This window comes from Nerophis lumbriciformis, linkage group LG04 (genome assembly GCF_033978685.3).
Source record: "Nerophis lumbriciformis linkage group LG04, RoL_Nlum_v2.1, whole genome shotgun sequence".
In the NCBI taxonomy this organism is placed as follows: Eukaryota; Metazoa; Chordata; class Actinopteri; order Syngnathiformes; family Syngnathidae; genus Nerophis; species Nerophis lumbriciformis.
In genome coordinates, this window is record NC_084551.2 from 50,765,739 (window position 1) to 50,782,956 (window position 17,218).

The following is a 17,218-nucleotide window of genomic DNA, read 5'->3' on the forward strand; positions in this document are numbered from 1 at the left end:
ACTTATACTAAAAACTAGATAAATGCGTTAAAATGTGATATCGGAAATTATCGGTATCGTTTTTTTTTATTATCGGTATCGTTTATTTATTTTTTTTAATTTTTTTTTAAATTAAATCAACATAAAAAACACAAGATACACTTACAATTAGTGCACCAACCCAAAAAACCTTCCTCCCCCATTTACACTCATTCACACAAAAGGGTTGTTTCTTTCTGTTATTAATATTCTGGTTCCTACATTATATATCAATATATATCAATACAGTCTGCAAGGGATACAGTCCGTAAGCACACATGATTGTGCGTGCTGCTGGTCCACTAATAGTACTAACCTTTAACAGTTAATTTTACTCATTTTCATTAATTACTAGTTTCTATATAACTGTTTTTATATTGTTTTACTTTCTTTTTTATTCAAGAAAATGTTTTTAATTTATTTATTTTATTTTATTAATTTTTTTTAAAGTACCTTATCTTTACCATACCTGGTTGTCCAAATTAGGCATAATAATGTGTTAATTCCACGACTGTATATATCGGTTGATATCGGTTGATATCGGTATCGGTAATTAAAGAGTTGGACAATATCGGATATCGGCAAAAAGCCATTATCGGACATCCCTACTAAAAACGAGTTTATTTTTCTTAATGGAAAGGCAACAAGGCAACCACTTGTTACTCTCGGGGTCTACACTGCAAAAACTGAAATCTAAGTAAGATGAAATATCTCAAATAAGGGTGATATTTGCTTATTCTCTGTCTGATAAGATAATTCTTCTCACTAAGTAGATTTTGAGATTTGATGACCTATATTGAGTAAAACATGCTTGGAACTAGAATATCAAGTGTTGCAAAGCTGTGTCATCAACACTCACAAGTATAAAACTACTTTATTAAAGTAATAATTTCTTATTTCAAGCATGAACAAAAAAATCATGACTTTGACACAATTGTGTCTCATAATTAAAACAGATGACAGCCAAATGGACTTTGCTGTTTTATTTTCAATGAAACAATAGAAAATACGTACTCATATAGTAGTACAGTTGGCACAGTACAGTAAACTGACAGTTAATATTTAACATTTTTAAACAATTTTGAACAGAAATAGTTCATGCACATTCAGATAAATTCTTCAAAATTACAATAAAAAAATTTGGCCGGGGGCCGGGCTGTATATATGCGCACTAATTGACTGAAAGAGCACACACTTGGCGCGATGATGTCATGTTATCGACGTAAAAATGCATTTTTAGACAGTATGATTTGCCTGAGCGGCTAGGAGACCCCGAGAGTAACAAGCAGTTGCCTTGTTGCCTTTCCATTAAGAACAATAAATTAATTTTTAGTAGAGATGTCCGATATTATCGGCCGATTAATGCGTTAAAATGTAATATCGGAAATTATCGGTATCGTTTTTTTTGTTATCGGTATCGTTTTTTGTTTATTTTATTTATTTATTTTATTTTTTATTTTATTAAATCAACATAAAAAACACAAGATACACTTACAATTAGTGCACCAACCCAAAAAACCTTCCTCCCCCATTCACACTCATTCACACAAAGGGGTTGTTTCTTTTTGTTATTAATATTGTGGTTCCTACATTATATATCAATATATATCAATACAGTCTGCAAGGGATACAGTCCGTAAGCACACATGATTGTGCGTGCTGCTGGTCCACTAATAGTACTAACCTTTAACAGTTAATTTTACTAATTTTTATTAATTACTAGTTTCAATGTAACTGTTTTTATATTGTTTTACTTTCTTTTTATTCAATAAAATGTTTTTAATTTATTTATCTTATTTTATTAAAAAAATTTTAAAGTACCTTATCTTCACCATACCTGGTTGTCCAAATTAGGCATAATAATGTGTTAATTCCACGACTGTATGTATCGGTTGATATCGGTATCGGTAATTAAAGAGTTGGACAATATCGGAATATCGGATATCGGCAAAAAGCCATTAACAGACATCCCTAGTTTTTAGTATAAGTTTGCTGGTTTCAAGAAATGTAATGCAGAGCGCATATCATTATGTCAAGATAATGGCACTAGCGTTTACTTCATTTAAGAATATTTTTCAACATATTGAGAAAAAAGGTCTAAAAAAAATTTCTATCAAGAAAAGTGCACTTGTTATTAGTGAGAATATATTTATTTTAAGGTATTTTTGGGTTAATTGAGGTTGGCTAATTTTACTTGTTTTGGAAAGTCTTGACAAGCCAAATGTTCTTGTTCTATTGGCAGATAATTTTGCTTAGTTCACATAAAATACCTCTCATTTTTGTATTTTTTTTTCTTGTTTTTGAACACTGACTTTTTGCAGTGTACCAGCCGCTCAGGCAAATCATAATGTCTAAAAATGCATTTTTCCATCGATAACATGACATCATCGCGCCAAGTGTGTGCTCTTTCAGTCAATTAGTGCGCAAGGAATATATATATATATATATATACGTGTATATATATATATATATATATATATATATATATATATGTATATATATATATATATACACATATATACATATATATATATATATATATATATATATATATATATATATATATATATATATATATATATATATAAAGCCTGGCCCCCAGCCTAATTTTTCTTTATTGTAAATTTGAAGAATTTACCTGAATGTGCATGAACTTGTCATGATCCGTGCTCCGGATCATGTTTTAGTTATTTTCTGTTAGTTTTGGACTGCTTTAGTTCTTGGTTGTGCTCCTGTGAGTTTGTTTTGGTTGTCATGGTCACTCATTGTGTTCACCTGTCTCTGATTAGTGCTCGACCGCTCACCTGCTTCCCGAGCGCTAATCAGAGGCATTATTTAAGTTGCCTTTGCCAGTCACTCGTTCTGCCTTCGTTGTCTTGATGTCACACCGGCTTAAATCTGATTCTGACCAAGTAAGTTTCCATGTCCATGCCCTAGTTTCTGTTAAAGAGTAACGTTTTGTGTTTTAGGCACGCTTGACTTGTTTTTCTTGTATTATTTGCGTTTGTGGTAGTTGGGATTATTTATATTAATAAATCCAAGGATTATTTATGTTAATAAAACCAAGCCTACCTTCACGCTGTCGTCCGGACACGTCTTTTGCGATGGAAGAACAACCCCGCAGCAAGCTGTGACCCCCACGTGACAGAACTATTTCTGTTCAAAATAGTTTGCAGTGCGGTGAGGTTGATGGCTGGTGAGGCACTGACTTCATCACAGTCAGATTTACAAACATATGAACCCTAAAGAGAATCTTATTCACCATTTGATTGGCAGCAGTTAACGGGTTATGTTTAAAAGCTCATACCAGCATTCTTCCCTGCTTGGCACTCAGCACCAAGGGTTGGAATTGGGGGTTAAATCACCAAAGATGATTCCCGGGCGCGGCGCCGCTGCTGCCCACTGCTCCCCTCACCTCCCAGGGGGTGATCAAGGGGATGGGTCAAATGCAGAGGACCAATTTCACCACACCTAGTGTGTGTGTGACAATCATTGGTACTTTAACTTAACTTTAACTTTACACATAAAAACTGTAGCACACAAAAAATCACATTTAATTAAAAAAAACGTTATTATGGTCTTACCTTTACTTATAAGTGCGGGAACGTTGGTGTTGGAGGAGTTGTGAATGAATGAAATATGAAATCCGAGCTGCAGTCTGCAGGTGTACCTAATGTTGTGTCCCTGCAGTCGTTCACGGCTCCTCCGGCGCGAGCATTGTTGTTTTTGCACTTTTTGGCTTCTTGTTAAGTGACTTTTTTTGGGTGGATTCGGTCTTGCACGTGGAGGGTTTGGGTGTGGGCTTTGGCTGGTGTGGCCGGCACCAGGAGGCGGGATTACTGCGAGCCTCAGCCAGTGCGTCTTCGCAGCAGTTTTATGATTGCTCAGCACAAGAAATATGTTACACACATACAGTTGTTGACAAAATACACTGAACATTATATACCTCAGCTAACTAAACTATGGAAATGTATAATATAATTCATATAGCAATACGGTCTCACTGCACAGCAGGCCAGCAGTTAGCCGAGTCCGCAATCCATGGTGAGGCACAACTGAGTGACGTGCCTCAACTGGCTGCTGATCACCGCACCGTCTCTTCTCAGTATTTAAACGGCAAATGTGAAAATTCAGCGATTTTGAATAAAAAATAATCTAAAACTGGTGAAGTTAAATGGAAAATAACTTTATAGTATAATCACTGAATACATATAACAATTTAATACATTTTTTTTCTTTTTACATTTTTTTTCTTTCCATGATGGCAGGTGAGGCCCCGCCTCACCTGCCTCCAGTGACCGCACGTCACTGATAGTTTGATATGTTAAATGTTTAAATATTAACTGTCAGTTTACTGTATTGTGCCAACTGTACTACTATATGAGTACATATTTTCTATTGTTTCATTGAAAATAAAACAGCAAAGTCCATTTGGCTGTCATCTGTTTTAATTATGAGACACGATTGTGTCAAAGTCATGATTTTTTTTTTCATGCTTGAAATAAGAAATTATTACTTTAAAAAAGTAGTTTTATACTTGTGAGTGTTGATGACACAGCTTTGCAACACTTGATATTCTAGTTTCAAGCATGTTTTACTCAATATAGGTCATCAAATCTCAGTAACAAGCTGTAATATCTTACTGAGATCATTTAGGACCAAAACACTTAAAACAAGTAAAAGACTCTAACATAAAATCTGCTTAGTGAGAAGAATTATCTTATCAGACAGAAAATAATCAAATATCACCCTTATTTGAGATATTTCATCTTACTTAGATTTCAGTTTTTGCAGTGTGGCCAGCTGTGGTCCAGTCTCTGGTAAATGTCATGTCATCCCCCTCCCACAGACTTCCTGCGAGAGGACACCCCGGTGGGGACCAGTTTCCTGCGGGCGGCGGCGCACGACGACGACCAGGGCAGCAACGCGGCCATCGTCTACTCGCTGTCCAAGCAGACGCCCTCTTACCTGCACATCAACCCCAGCACGGGATGGATCTACGTCAACCAGCCCATCTCACAGGTGACAACCCTCCGCCGCTAAGTCCGAGGAACACGAGCTGCCAGAGTGAGTTGGGAAATTGTGTTAGATGTAAATATAAACGGAATACAATGATTTGCAAATCATTTTCAACCCATATTCAGTTTAATATGCTACAAAGACAACATATTTGATGTTCAAACTGATAAACTTTTTTTTTTTTGCAAATAATCATTAACTTAGAATTTGATGACAGCAACACGTGACAAAGAAGTTGGGAAAGGTGGCAATAAATACTGATAAAGTTGAGGAATGCTCATCAAACACTTATTTGGAACATCCCACAGGTGAACAGGCAAATTGGGAACAGGTGGGTGCCATGATTGGATATAAAAGTAGATTCCATGAAATGCTCAGTCATTCACAAACAAGGATGGCGCGAGGGTCACCACTTTGTCAACAAATGCATGAGCAAATTGTTGAACAGTTTAAGAAAAACCTTTCTCAACCAGCTATTGCAAGGAATTTAGGGATTTCACCATCTACGGTCTGTAATATCATCAAAGGGTTCAGAGAATCTGGAGAAATCACTGCACGTAAGCAGCTAAGCCCGTGACCTTCGATCCCTCAGGCTGTACTGCATCAACAAGCGACATCAGTGTGTAAAGGATATCACCACATGGGCTCAGGAACACTTCAGAAACCCACTGTCAGTGTCTACAGTTGGTCGCTACATCTGTAAGTGCAAGTTAAAACTCCTATGCAAGGCGAAAACAGTTTATCAACAACACCCAGAAACGCCGTCGGCTTCGCTGGGCCTGAGCTCATCTAAGATGGACTGATACAAAGTGGAAAAGTGTTCTGTGGTCTGCGGGTCCACATTTCAAATTTTTTTTGGAAACTGTGGACGTCGTGTCCTCCGGACCAATGAGGAAAAGAACCATCCGGATTGTTCTAGGAGCAAAGTTGAAAAGCCAGCATGTGTGATGGTATGGGGGTGTATTAGTGCCCAAGACATGGGTAACTTACACATCTGTGAAGGCGCCATTAATGCTGAAAGGCACATACAGGTTTTGGAGCAACATATGTTGCCATCCAAGCAACGTTACCATGGACGCCCCTGCTTATTTCAGCAAGACAATGCCAAGCCACGTGTTACATCAATGTGGCTTCATTGTAAAAGAGTGCGGGTACTAGACTGGCCTGCCTGTAGTCCAGACCTGTCTCCCATTGAAAATGTGTGGCGCATTATGAAGCCTAAAATAGCATAACGGAGACCCCCGGACTGTTGAACAACTTAAGCTGTACATCAAGCAAGAATGGGAAAGAATTCCACCTGAGAAGCTTAAAAAATGTGTCTCCTCAGTTCCCAAACGTTTACTGAGTGTTGTTAAAAGGAAAGGCCATGTAACACAGTGGTGAACATGCCCTTTCCCAACTACTTTGGCACGTGTTGCAGCCATGAAATTCTAAGTTAATTATTATTTGCAAAAAAAAAATAAAGTTTGAGTTTGAACATCAAATATCTTGCCTTTGTAGTGCATTCAATTGAATATGGGTTGAAAATGATTTGCAAATCATTGTATTCTGTTTATATTTACATCCAACACAATTTCCCAACTCATATGGAAACAGGGTTTGTGTATTGATATATAATGTAGGAACCAGAATATTAATAACAGAAAGAAACAACCCTTTTGTGTGAATGCGTGTAAATGGGGGGGGAAGGTTTTTTGGGTTGGTGCACTAATTGTAAGTGTATCTTGTGTTTTTTATGTTGATTTAATTAAAAATAAAAAAATAAAAACTATACCGATAATTTAAAAAAAACGATACCGATAATTTCCGATATTACATTTTAACGCATTTATCGGCCGATATTATCGGACATCTCTAGTTTTTAACATTCAGACATTATTGTGAGGTTTTGTATTAGTGTTTCTAAAAATCAGATATACCGGCCCCCAGACACATTTGTTCTCTAAATTTGGCCCCCGTGTCAAAATAATTGCCCAGGCCTGGTCTATAGTATAGACCAGGGGTCGGCAACCCAAAATGTTGAAAGAGCCATATTGGACCAAAAATACAAAAACAAATCTGTCTGGAGCCGCAAAAAATTAAAAGCCATATTACATACAGATGATACAGATAGTGTGTCATGAGATATACATTGAATTAAGATTACTTAAAGGAAACTAAATGAGCTCAAATATAGCTACAAATAAGGCATAATGATGCAATATGTACATATAGCTAGCCTAAATAGCATGTTAGCATCGATTAGCTTGCAGTCATGCAGTGACCAAATATGCCTGATTAGCACTCCACACAAGTCAATAACATCAACAAAACTCACCTTCGTGGATTCAGGCACAACGTTAAAAGTGTGGTGGACAAAATGAGACAGAAAAAAAAGTGGCATAAAACACGTCCTAGAAAGTCGGAGAAAGTTATACATGTAAACAAACTGCGGTGAGTTCAAGGACCGCCAAAATTAGTAGGACAAAACTGGAATCAGTGAAGCATGTTTAATATAAACAGTGTGCTTTATAACAATTAGGGAGGTTTGTGTCATGTTTGTCCTCCTACAGCAGGGGTCGGCAACCCGCGGCTCTAATGGCTCTCTGGAGATTTTTCAAAAATGTATGAAAAATGGAAAAAGATGTGGGGGAAGAAAATCAATTTTTTGTTTTAATATTGTTTCTGTAGGAGGACAAACACGACACAAACCTCCCTAATTGTTACAAAGCACACTGTTTATATTAACTTCACTGATTCGAGTATTTGGCGAGCGCCGTTTTGTCCTACTAATTTTGGCGGTCCTTGAACTCACCGTAGTTTGTTTACATGTATAACTTTCTCCGACTTTCTAGGGCGTGTTTTATGCCACTTCTTTTTCTGTCTCATTTTGTCCACCAAACTTTTAACGTTGTGTATGAAAGGTGAGTTTTGTTGATGTTATTGACTTGTGTGGAGTGCTAATCAGACATATTTGGTCACTGCATGACTGCAAGCTAATCGATGCTAACATGCTATTTAGGCTAGCTATATGTACATATTGCATCATTATGCCTCGTTTGTAGCTATATTTGAGCTCATTTAGTTTCCTTTAAGTCCTCTTAATTCAATTTATATCTCATGACACACTATCTGTATGTAATATGGCTTTTAATTTTTTGCGGCTCCAGAAAGATTTGTTTTTGTATTTTTGGTCCTAATATGGCTCTTTCAACATTTTGGGTTGCCGACCCCTGTCCTACAGAAACCATATTTAAAAAAATAAATAAAAAAAGTGTCCCCTCAACTTTTCATACATATTTGAAAAAGCTCCAGAGAGCCACTAGGGCGGCGCTAAAGAGCCGCATACGGCTCTAGAGCCGCGGGTTGCCGACCCCTGGTATAGGCTATATATCAGGGGTGCTCACACTTTTTCTGCAGGCGAGCTACTTTTCAATTGATCAAGTCGTGGGGATCTACCTCATTCATATATATAATTTATATTTACTTATTTATTAAATATATGTTTTTGTTAACAAGTTAAAGGTGTTTAATGATAATGCAAGCATGTTTAACACATATAGTTAATATTGTTAATAAATTAAAGGTGTTTAATGATAATGCAATCATGTTTAACACATAATTAATATTGTTAATAAATTAAAGGTGTTTAATGACAATACAAGAATGTTTAATACATATAGTTAATATTGTTAATAAATTAAAGGTGTTTAATGATAATACAAGTATGTTTAATACATATAGTTAATATTGTTAACAAGTTAAAAGTGTTTAAAGATAATGCAAGCATGTTTAATACATATAGTTAATATTGTTAACAAGTTAAAGGTGTTTAATGATAATACAAGCATGTTTAATACATATAGTTAATATTGTTAACAAGTTAAGGTGTTTAAAGATAATACAGGCATGTTTAACACATAGATTCCTTTCTTTCATGAAGACAAGAATATAAGTTGGTGTATTACCTGATTCTGATGACTTGCATTGATTGGGATCAGACAGTGGTGCTAAAAACGTCCGCATTTTCGAATGGAGGAGAAAAAAGTCCTCCTTTCTGTCCAATACCACATGAAAGTGGTTGGTTTTTGGCATCTTATTTGTCCAGCTTCCGTACTCCTTTGTATACACTTTACAAGAAATACATTGTCGGCAAACTCCGTAGCTTGCTAGCTTGTGCGCGCCAGCTTTCTGAGACTCTTGTTTTGTTAGCGCAACTGTGCAGTCGGTCTTTGGAGTTTTGACGACAGGTATGGCGCCACAGTCTGTTGAAATAAAGTGTTTCTCGCCTTCCTGTCAGTAATTGTAATGAGCTGGCAGCAGCCAGCGTCATCTCAGAAGACCCTCGGGTGCCGTGAATGTCAATCAAGTGACGAAAGTGACGTCATAGTGAAGATTTATGATCGCTCATTTTTAGGACTATTTTTTTAATGCCTGGCTGGTGATCGACTGACAGACCCTCCGAGATCGACCGGTAGCTCGCGATCGACGTAATGAGCACCCCTGCTATATATATTATAACTGTATATGCACATTTTTTTAGCCCCCAAGTCAAAAAGTGTGGCTCCCAGCTTTCAATATCCTTTATTTAAATGTTCACTAATATTTACAATAATGCTTAATGTCATGACTTGGTCCTGGGGTTTAGTTTTTCTAGAAGGCAACGGAAAGTTGGCTCGGGCGAGACGGGAATGTGAGAACATATTTATTTAAACTTATCAAAAAAAAGTACAAACGAAAAGCGTGCACAGTGGCGGAGAAACAACTTGGCTATGAAAACAAATACTTGCACAAAGGCAGAAACTATGAACAACAAAAAAACACTAACTGTGGCATTAATAAACAAAACTTACTTGGCATGGACAAAAGGAGCAGCGTGAACGATGGACATGAAAAAAGTGTCAGAAATGGGCAGAGCATAAATGTGGGATGTCGTCAGAACGACAAACTGAAAACAATGAACTTAAATACTATAGACATGATTAACGAAAACAGGTGCGTGACTCAAAACGTGAAACAGGTGCGTGACGTGACAGGTGAAAACTAATGGTTGCTATGGTGACAAAACAAAAGTGCACAAAAAGTCCAAAAACAAAACCGAACATGACTAAAACAAAAACATGATCACACAAACATGACACTTAATTTGCCAATGTGCAGTATTGTGTCTTCCACGTTGGCTTGTTTGCTACCGTAGCATGTCGCTAACACTACTTGAGCAAACGTGTCAATGCCAAATCTATTTGTGGCCACTAACAAATGATTGTGTGAGGAAAAAAAATGTATTTTTTTGCAATTTTCTGTGTAAACATCAGTTCACTTCCTGTCCACTCTTCCTCTCGCAGACGTCCAAAATCAACCAGCAAATCGTGGCGTCAGACGGCGGCGACCGCAGCGCCTCGGTGGAGCTGAGCGTCATCATCACCAACGTCCACAACCAGCCCCCCCACTGGCAGCGGCCCGAGTACTGGGTCACCGTGCCGGAGAACACCGCCAGAGACGCCAAAATTGTGGTGAGCTCCTCTCGCTCCGCCGGGTCAGATGACGGTTGCGTTCAGCGGCCACTACATTAGGTACACCTGCACATGCACTAATTGGCTGCTCCTTCCTACCCCGCTATGGTGCTCATCACACGGCGGAGGAACGGTGGTTTTAAATTTAGCACGCTGTTAATTGCGTCGCTAACGAGGCAGAGGCAGGCACGTGCTGTCAGGTTGTTGTTGCTTTTTTTTTTTCACTGAGCCTATATTGATTTGCAGGTAGAATTAGATAAACAAGAACAGTCAACAGCTGGACTGAAAATCATGTTTTTTCAACATGATTCTTTTGAGGAATTGCGGCGCTAATGTTGTGGATTAATTTTGCACCAAAAAACATCAAGGAATTTCACAAACGCCTTTATTACGTGTGTTTAAAGTTAAAAAAGTTAAAGTACCAATGATTGTCTCACACACACTAGGTGTGGCAAAATTATTCTCTGCATTTGACCCATCACCCTTGATCACCCCCTGGGAGGTGAGGGGAGCAGTGAGCAGCAGCCGTGGCTGCGCCCGGGAATCATTTTTTGGTGATTTAACCCCCAATTCCAACCCTTGATGCTGAGTGCCAAGCAGGGAGGTAATGGCTCCCATTTTTATAGTCTTTGGTATGACTCGGCCGGGGTTTGAACCCACAACCTACCGATCTCAGGGCGGACACTCTAACCACTAGGCCACTGAGTCGGTAAAACAGGGGTCCCCAAACTTTTTGACTCGGGGGCCGCATTGGGTTCAAGAAATGTGTGTGTGTGTGTGTGTGTGTGTGTGTGTGTGTGTGTGTGTGTGTGCGTTCTGGCAATGCTTACTTAATGGGGACATCGCTCTGTTTACATAGTCACCTTTACACTGCAAAAACTGCAATCTAAGTAAGATGAAATATCTCAAATAAGGGTCATATTTGCTTATTTTCTGTCTGATAAGATAATTCTTCTCACTAAGCAGATTTTATGTTAGAGTGTTTTACTTGTGTTTTGGTCCTAAATGATCTCAGTAAGATATTACAGCTTGTTGCTGAGATTTGATGACCTATATTGAGTAAAACATGCTTGAAACTCATACTTGCCAACCCTCCCGAATTTTCCGGAAGACTCCCGAAATTCAGCGCCTCTCCCGAAAATCTCCCGATTTTCAGCCGGAGCTGGAGGCCACGCCCCCTCCAGCTCCATGCGACCTGAGTGAGGACAGCCTTTTTTCATGACAAGAACTAAATCATCCAGACTAGAGATAAATTGTATTATTATGTTTATCTTGCCTAAAAATAAATATATATATTAATTTAAAAAAAATAAAATACATTTTTACTATATTTTGCTAAAAACATCAAAATTAATTATATTTTTATTTGTATTTTTTCTGACTCCTTATTACATTCAGCCATAGAATTATACATTAAAATAAACATATTTGAAATAATTAATTTTAAATGATCATAATAATTCATTTAAAATGACCATATTTAATTATTAAAATAATTGCTTGTTTATCAACAACTTTAACATTTTATTCATTACATTTTGAAGCTCTCAGAAGCCAAGTTATATTATATTCCTTAATATTTATTTATGCAAGTTTGAAGTATCAATTATCTAAACACAGTTTTTTTTGCATATTTTCAGGATGTAGATATATATATATATATATATATATATATATATATATATATATATATATGCATATATGTGTGTATATATATGCATATATGTGTATATATATATATATATATATATATATATATATATATATATGCATGTATGTATATATATATATATGCATGTATGTATATATATATATATGCATGTATGTGTATATATATATATGCATGTATGTGTATATATATATGCATGTATGTATATATATATATATGCATGTATGTATGTATGTGTGTATATATATATATATATATATGTGTATATATATATATATATATATATATATGCATATATGTATATATATATATATATATATATATGCATGTATGTATGTGTATATATATATATATAATGTATATATATATATGCATGTATGTGTGTATATATATATATATATATATATATATATATATATAATGTGTGTGTGTGTATATATGTATATATGAAATACTTGACTTGGTGAATTCTAGCTGTCAATATACTCCTCCCCTTTTAACCACGCCCCACCCCCAACCCCCCACCTCCCGAAATTGGAGGTCTCAAGGTTGGCAAGTATGTTGAAACTAGAATATCAACTGTTGCAAAGCTGTGTCATCAACACTCACAAGTATAAACTACTTTTTTAAAGTAATAATTTCTTACTTCAAGCATGAAAAAAAAAATCATGATGCCGAGCGCATATCATTATGTCAAGATAATGGCACTAGCATTTACTTCATTTAAGAATATTTTTCAACATATTGAGCAAAAAGGTCTCTTTTTTTTTTCTACCAAGAAAAGTGCACTTGTGGGCAGCATGGTGGAAGAGGGGTTAGTGCGTCTGCCTCACAATACGAAGGTCCTGAGTAGTCCTGGGTTCAATCCCGGGCTCGGGATCTTTCTGTGTGGAGTTTGCAGGTTCTCCCCGTGACTGCGTGGGTTCCCTCCGGGTACTCCGGCTTCCTCCCACCTCCAAAGACATGCACCTGGGGATAGGTTGATTGGCAACACTAAATTGGCCCTAGTGTGTGAATGTGAGTGTGAATGTTGGCTGTCTGTGTTGGCCCTGTGATGAGGTGGCGACTTGTCCAGGGTGTACCTCGCCTTCCGCCCGATTGTAGCTGAGATAGGCGTTGGCGTTGAGGGGATCTGGTTTGGTGGCTGCAGGATTAGGTCTCTGCTTTTTGCAGATGATGTGGTCCTGATGGCTTCATCTGGCCAGGATCTTCAGCTCTCACTGGATCGGTTCGCAGCCGAGTGTGAAGCGACTGGGATGAGAATCAGCACCTCCAAGTCCGAGTCCATGGTTCTCGCTCGGAAAAGGGTGGAGTGCCATCTCCGGGTTGGGGAGGAGATCTTGCCCCAAGTGGAGGAGTTCAAGTACCTCGGAGTCTTGTTCACGAGTGAGGGAAGAGTGGATCGTGAGATCGACAGGCGGATCGGTGCGGCGTCTTCAGTAATGCGGACGCTGTATCGGTCCGTTGTGGTGAAGAAGGAGCTGAGCCGGAAGGCAAAGCTCTCAATTTACCGGTCGATCTACGTTCCCATCCTCACCTATGGTCATGAGCTTTGGGTTATGACCGAAAGGACAAGATCACGGGTACAAGCGGCCGAAATGAGTTTCCTCCGCCGGGTGGCGGGGCTCTCCCTTAGAGATAGGGTGAGAAGCTCTGCCATCCGGAAGGAGCTCAAAGTAAAGCCGCTGCTCCTCCACATCGAGAGGAGCCAGATGAGGTGGTTTGGGCATCTGGTCAGGATGCCACCCGAACGCCTCCCTAGGGAGGTGTTTAGGGCACGTCCGACCGGTAGGAGGCCGCGAGGAAGACCCAGGACACGTTGGGAAGACTATGTCTCCCGGCTGGCCTGGGAACGCCTCGGGGTCCCACAGGAAGAGCTGGACGAAGTGGCTGGGGAGAGGGAAGTCTGGGCTTCCCTGCTTCGGCTGCTGCCCCCGCGACCCGACCTCGGATAAGCGGAAGAAGATGGATGGATGGATGGATGGAAAAGTGCACTTGTTATTAGTGAGAATATAATTATTTTTGGGTTTATTGAGGTTAGCTAATTTTACTTGTTTTGGAAAGTCTTGACAAGCCGAATTTTCTTGTTCTATTGGCAGATAATTTTGCTTAGTTCAAATAAAATACCCCTAATTTTTGTCATTTTTTTCTTGTTTTGGAACACTGACTTTTTGCAGTGTAGGGGACCTCTGACAGTATGGGGACAAAACAGGTCCCCTAAATGGAAACCTTTTTATTGTTTGTATTTTATTTCTGTGGTTTAAGGTAAGATAAGATAATCCTTTATTGATCATACAACGGGGAAATTTGGGTTACTTTGTTTACGTGTTTCAAATATTGCTAAAAGAGAAAACAAATTTTCTTGAAAAGTGAAATTTTTTTGTTATCCTGGCATTAATAGCACTGTGATTCTGTATGGAGTCCATCCTTAGTTAAAACTCATATATTTTTCTTTAGGATGACATTTTCATACAGCATGAGTATCAAACAGTATTACCTTAAAGTATGATTCACATTCAGAATGTTCCATCCTTCTATATATGGTAGTTGGAGTTGCAGACAAGTTCATTACTGCTAAATAGCAGTTTTCAGTAATGTCACAGAAGATGCAGGATTTGGTGGAACTTCCTATAAGAGGACAGCTGTAGTACTGTATTCTGAGCATCATGTCATATTTACTTTGAACTTTAAAAAAAAAAAAAATTTAAATGGGCCTCAGTAGTCACGTACAAATTTGTGTGAATTATGCAAAATTATTTAAATTTGGTCCCCATGAACCATATGAACTATTTTTCCCCAGCGTCCACAGTAAGAATGATCGGCACATTACTTCATCAATCCAGATATTTAAAGGCCTACTGAAACCCACTACTACCGACCACGCAGTCTGATAGTTTATATATCAATGATGAAATCTTAACATTGCAACACATGCCAATACGGCCGGGTTAGCTTACTAAAGTGCAATTTTAAATATCCTGCTGAAAACGTCTCGGTATGATGACGTCAGCGCGTGACGTCACGGATTGTAGAGGACATTTTGGGACAGCATGGTGGCCAGCTATTAAGTCGTCTGTTTTCATCGCAAAATTCCACAGTATTCTGGACATCTGTGTTGGTGAATCTTTTGCAATTTGTTCAATGAACAATGGAGACAGCAAAGAAGAAAGCTGTAGGTGGGAAGCGGTGTATTGCGGCAGGTGTTGTGCCGGATAACGCACCCCCGCCGTAGAATGCACCCCCTGACTGTTGTGCCGGATAACACAGCCGGTGTTTCATTGTTTACATTCCCGGAAGATGACAGTCAAGCTTTACCATTGGCCTGTGGAGAACTGGGACAACAGAGACTCTTACCAGGAGGACTTTGAGATGGATACGCAGACACGGTACCGTGAGTACGCTTCCAAACATTTGGTCGCTTGCCCGTACGTGCGTGCCGCTATGTGCATGTCACGTACGTAACTTTGGGGACTTTGGGGAAATATATGTGCTGTATGAACTTTGGGGAGGTGAACGGTACTTTGGGCTGTGGGATTGAGTGTGTTGTGCAGGTGTTTGAGTTGTATTGGCGGGTTATATGGACGGGAGGGGGGAGGTGTTTGTTATGCGGGATTAATTTGTGGCATATTAAATATAAGCCTGGTTGTGTTGTGGCTAATAGAGTATATATATGTCTTGTGTTTATTTACTGTTTTAGTCATTCCCAGCTGAATATCAGGTTCTCTCACAGCATCTTCCCTATCTGAATCGCTCCCACTGCCCTCTAGTCCTTCACTCTCACTTTCCTCATCCACAAATCTTTCATTCTCGCTCAAATTAACGGGGAAATCGTCGCTTTCTCGGTCCGAATCGCTCTCGCTGCTGGTGGCCATGATTGTAAACAATGTGCAGATGTGAGGAGCTCCACAACCTGTGACGTCACGCTACTCGTCTGCTACTTCCGGTACAGGCAAGGCTTTTTTTATCAGCGACCAAAAGTTGCAAACTTTATCGTCGATGTTCTCTACTAAATCCTTTCAGCAAAAATATGGCAATATCGCGAAATGGTCAAGTATGACACATAGAATGGACATGCTTTAAATAAGAAAATCACATTTCAGTAGGCCTTTAAAGACGTGGATGAGCTAACTGGGCAGTGGCCTTTTTACCTCTATTTTTTTTATGCCTCCACAACCTGTAGAAAGGGTGGTCCCCACAAGTCATGATCAAAAACTTGGTCCCCATTCCAAATGATAACCAGTGTGTGTGTGTGTGTGTGTGTGTGTGTGTGTGTGTGTGTGTGTGTGTGTGTGTGTGTGTGTGTGCAGTCCGATATTATCGGACATCTCTAATAGGGATGATCCGATATTTGGATCGGATCGGCTGCCGATATTTGCCAAAAATTGCGTATCGGCAAGGCATGGGAAAATGCCGATCCAGAACCAGTTTTTAAAAAAACTCCGGTCCATGTTTTCCAACGCACCAATTTAAATAATGCATTCCACTTTTCTGCTGCTCCGTAATTTCCGTTCTGCATTTTCCAGCACACCTTCAACACATCCACAGGTCTGTGAATTCTCACGCAGTTGCTTTTAGCTGCTGGTATTACACGACAGGCTCTTCTCACTCTTTCCTGTGTCTCCCTCTCACAGACAGCAAGTGCACCTTCTTACACACGTCACATACTGTCACGTCACGTCATACGTCACATCCGTATACGTCCTCCCCGAGCAGAGAGGTAGCAGCATGGCTAACGTTAGCTGTGATGCTAGCGCAGCCGTGCGAGCAACGCTCCCTCTAAGGTGCTCGCCTGTGCAATTGCGCACTGTTTAAGCGTCCTCTGCGCATAGCAAATCTATGCCACGAACAAAATCAAATAAAAAAATAAGCGCATAACAATTTTCAACACACGGACACGACAGAGAAAACCGTTTTCGTCATCATTGTTCAAATATTGTGACGTCTGTCGAGACGCTTATCTCCATTCGGTGCCACACGTCCACACCATCAAAATGCCGAGGCAAAAATTTCCAGATCAACA

At 39.0% G+C, this 17,218-nt stretch overlaps 1 protein-coding gene across 1 annotated transcript in view; it reads left to right on the forward strand.

The window, feature by feature from the left end:
- The window catches only part of LOC133603496 (neural-cadherin), a 422,478-nt gene that overhangs the window by 260,466 nt on the left and 144,794 nt on the right, over window positions 1–17,218 (forward strand). The window contains exons 14-15 of the mRNA XM_072913050.1: window positions 4,868–5,040; window positions 10,362–10,529. Coding sequence (XP_072769151.1) covers window positions 4,868–5,040; window positions 10,362–10,529 — 341 coding nt within the window. The remainder of the gene's footprint in view (window positions 1–4,867; window positions 5,041–10,361; window positions 10,530–17,218) is intronic.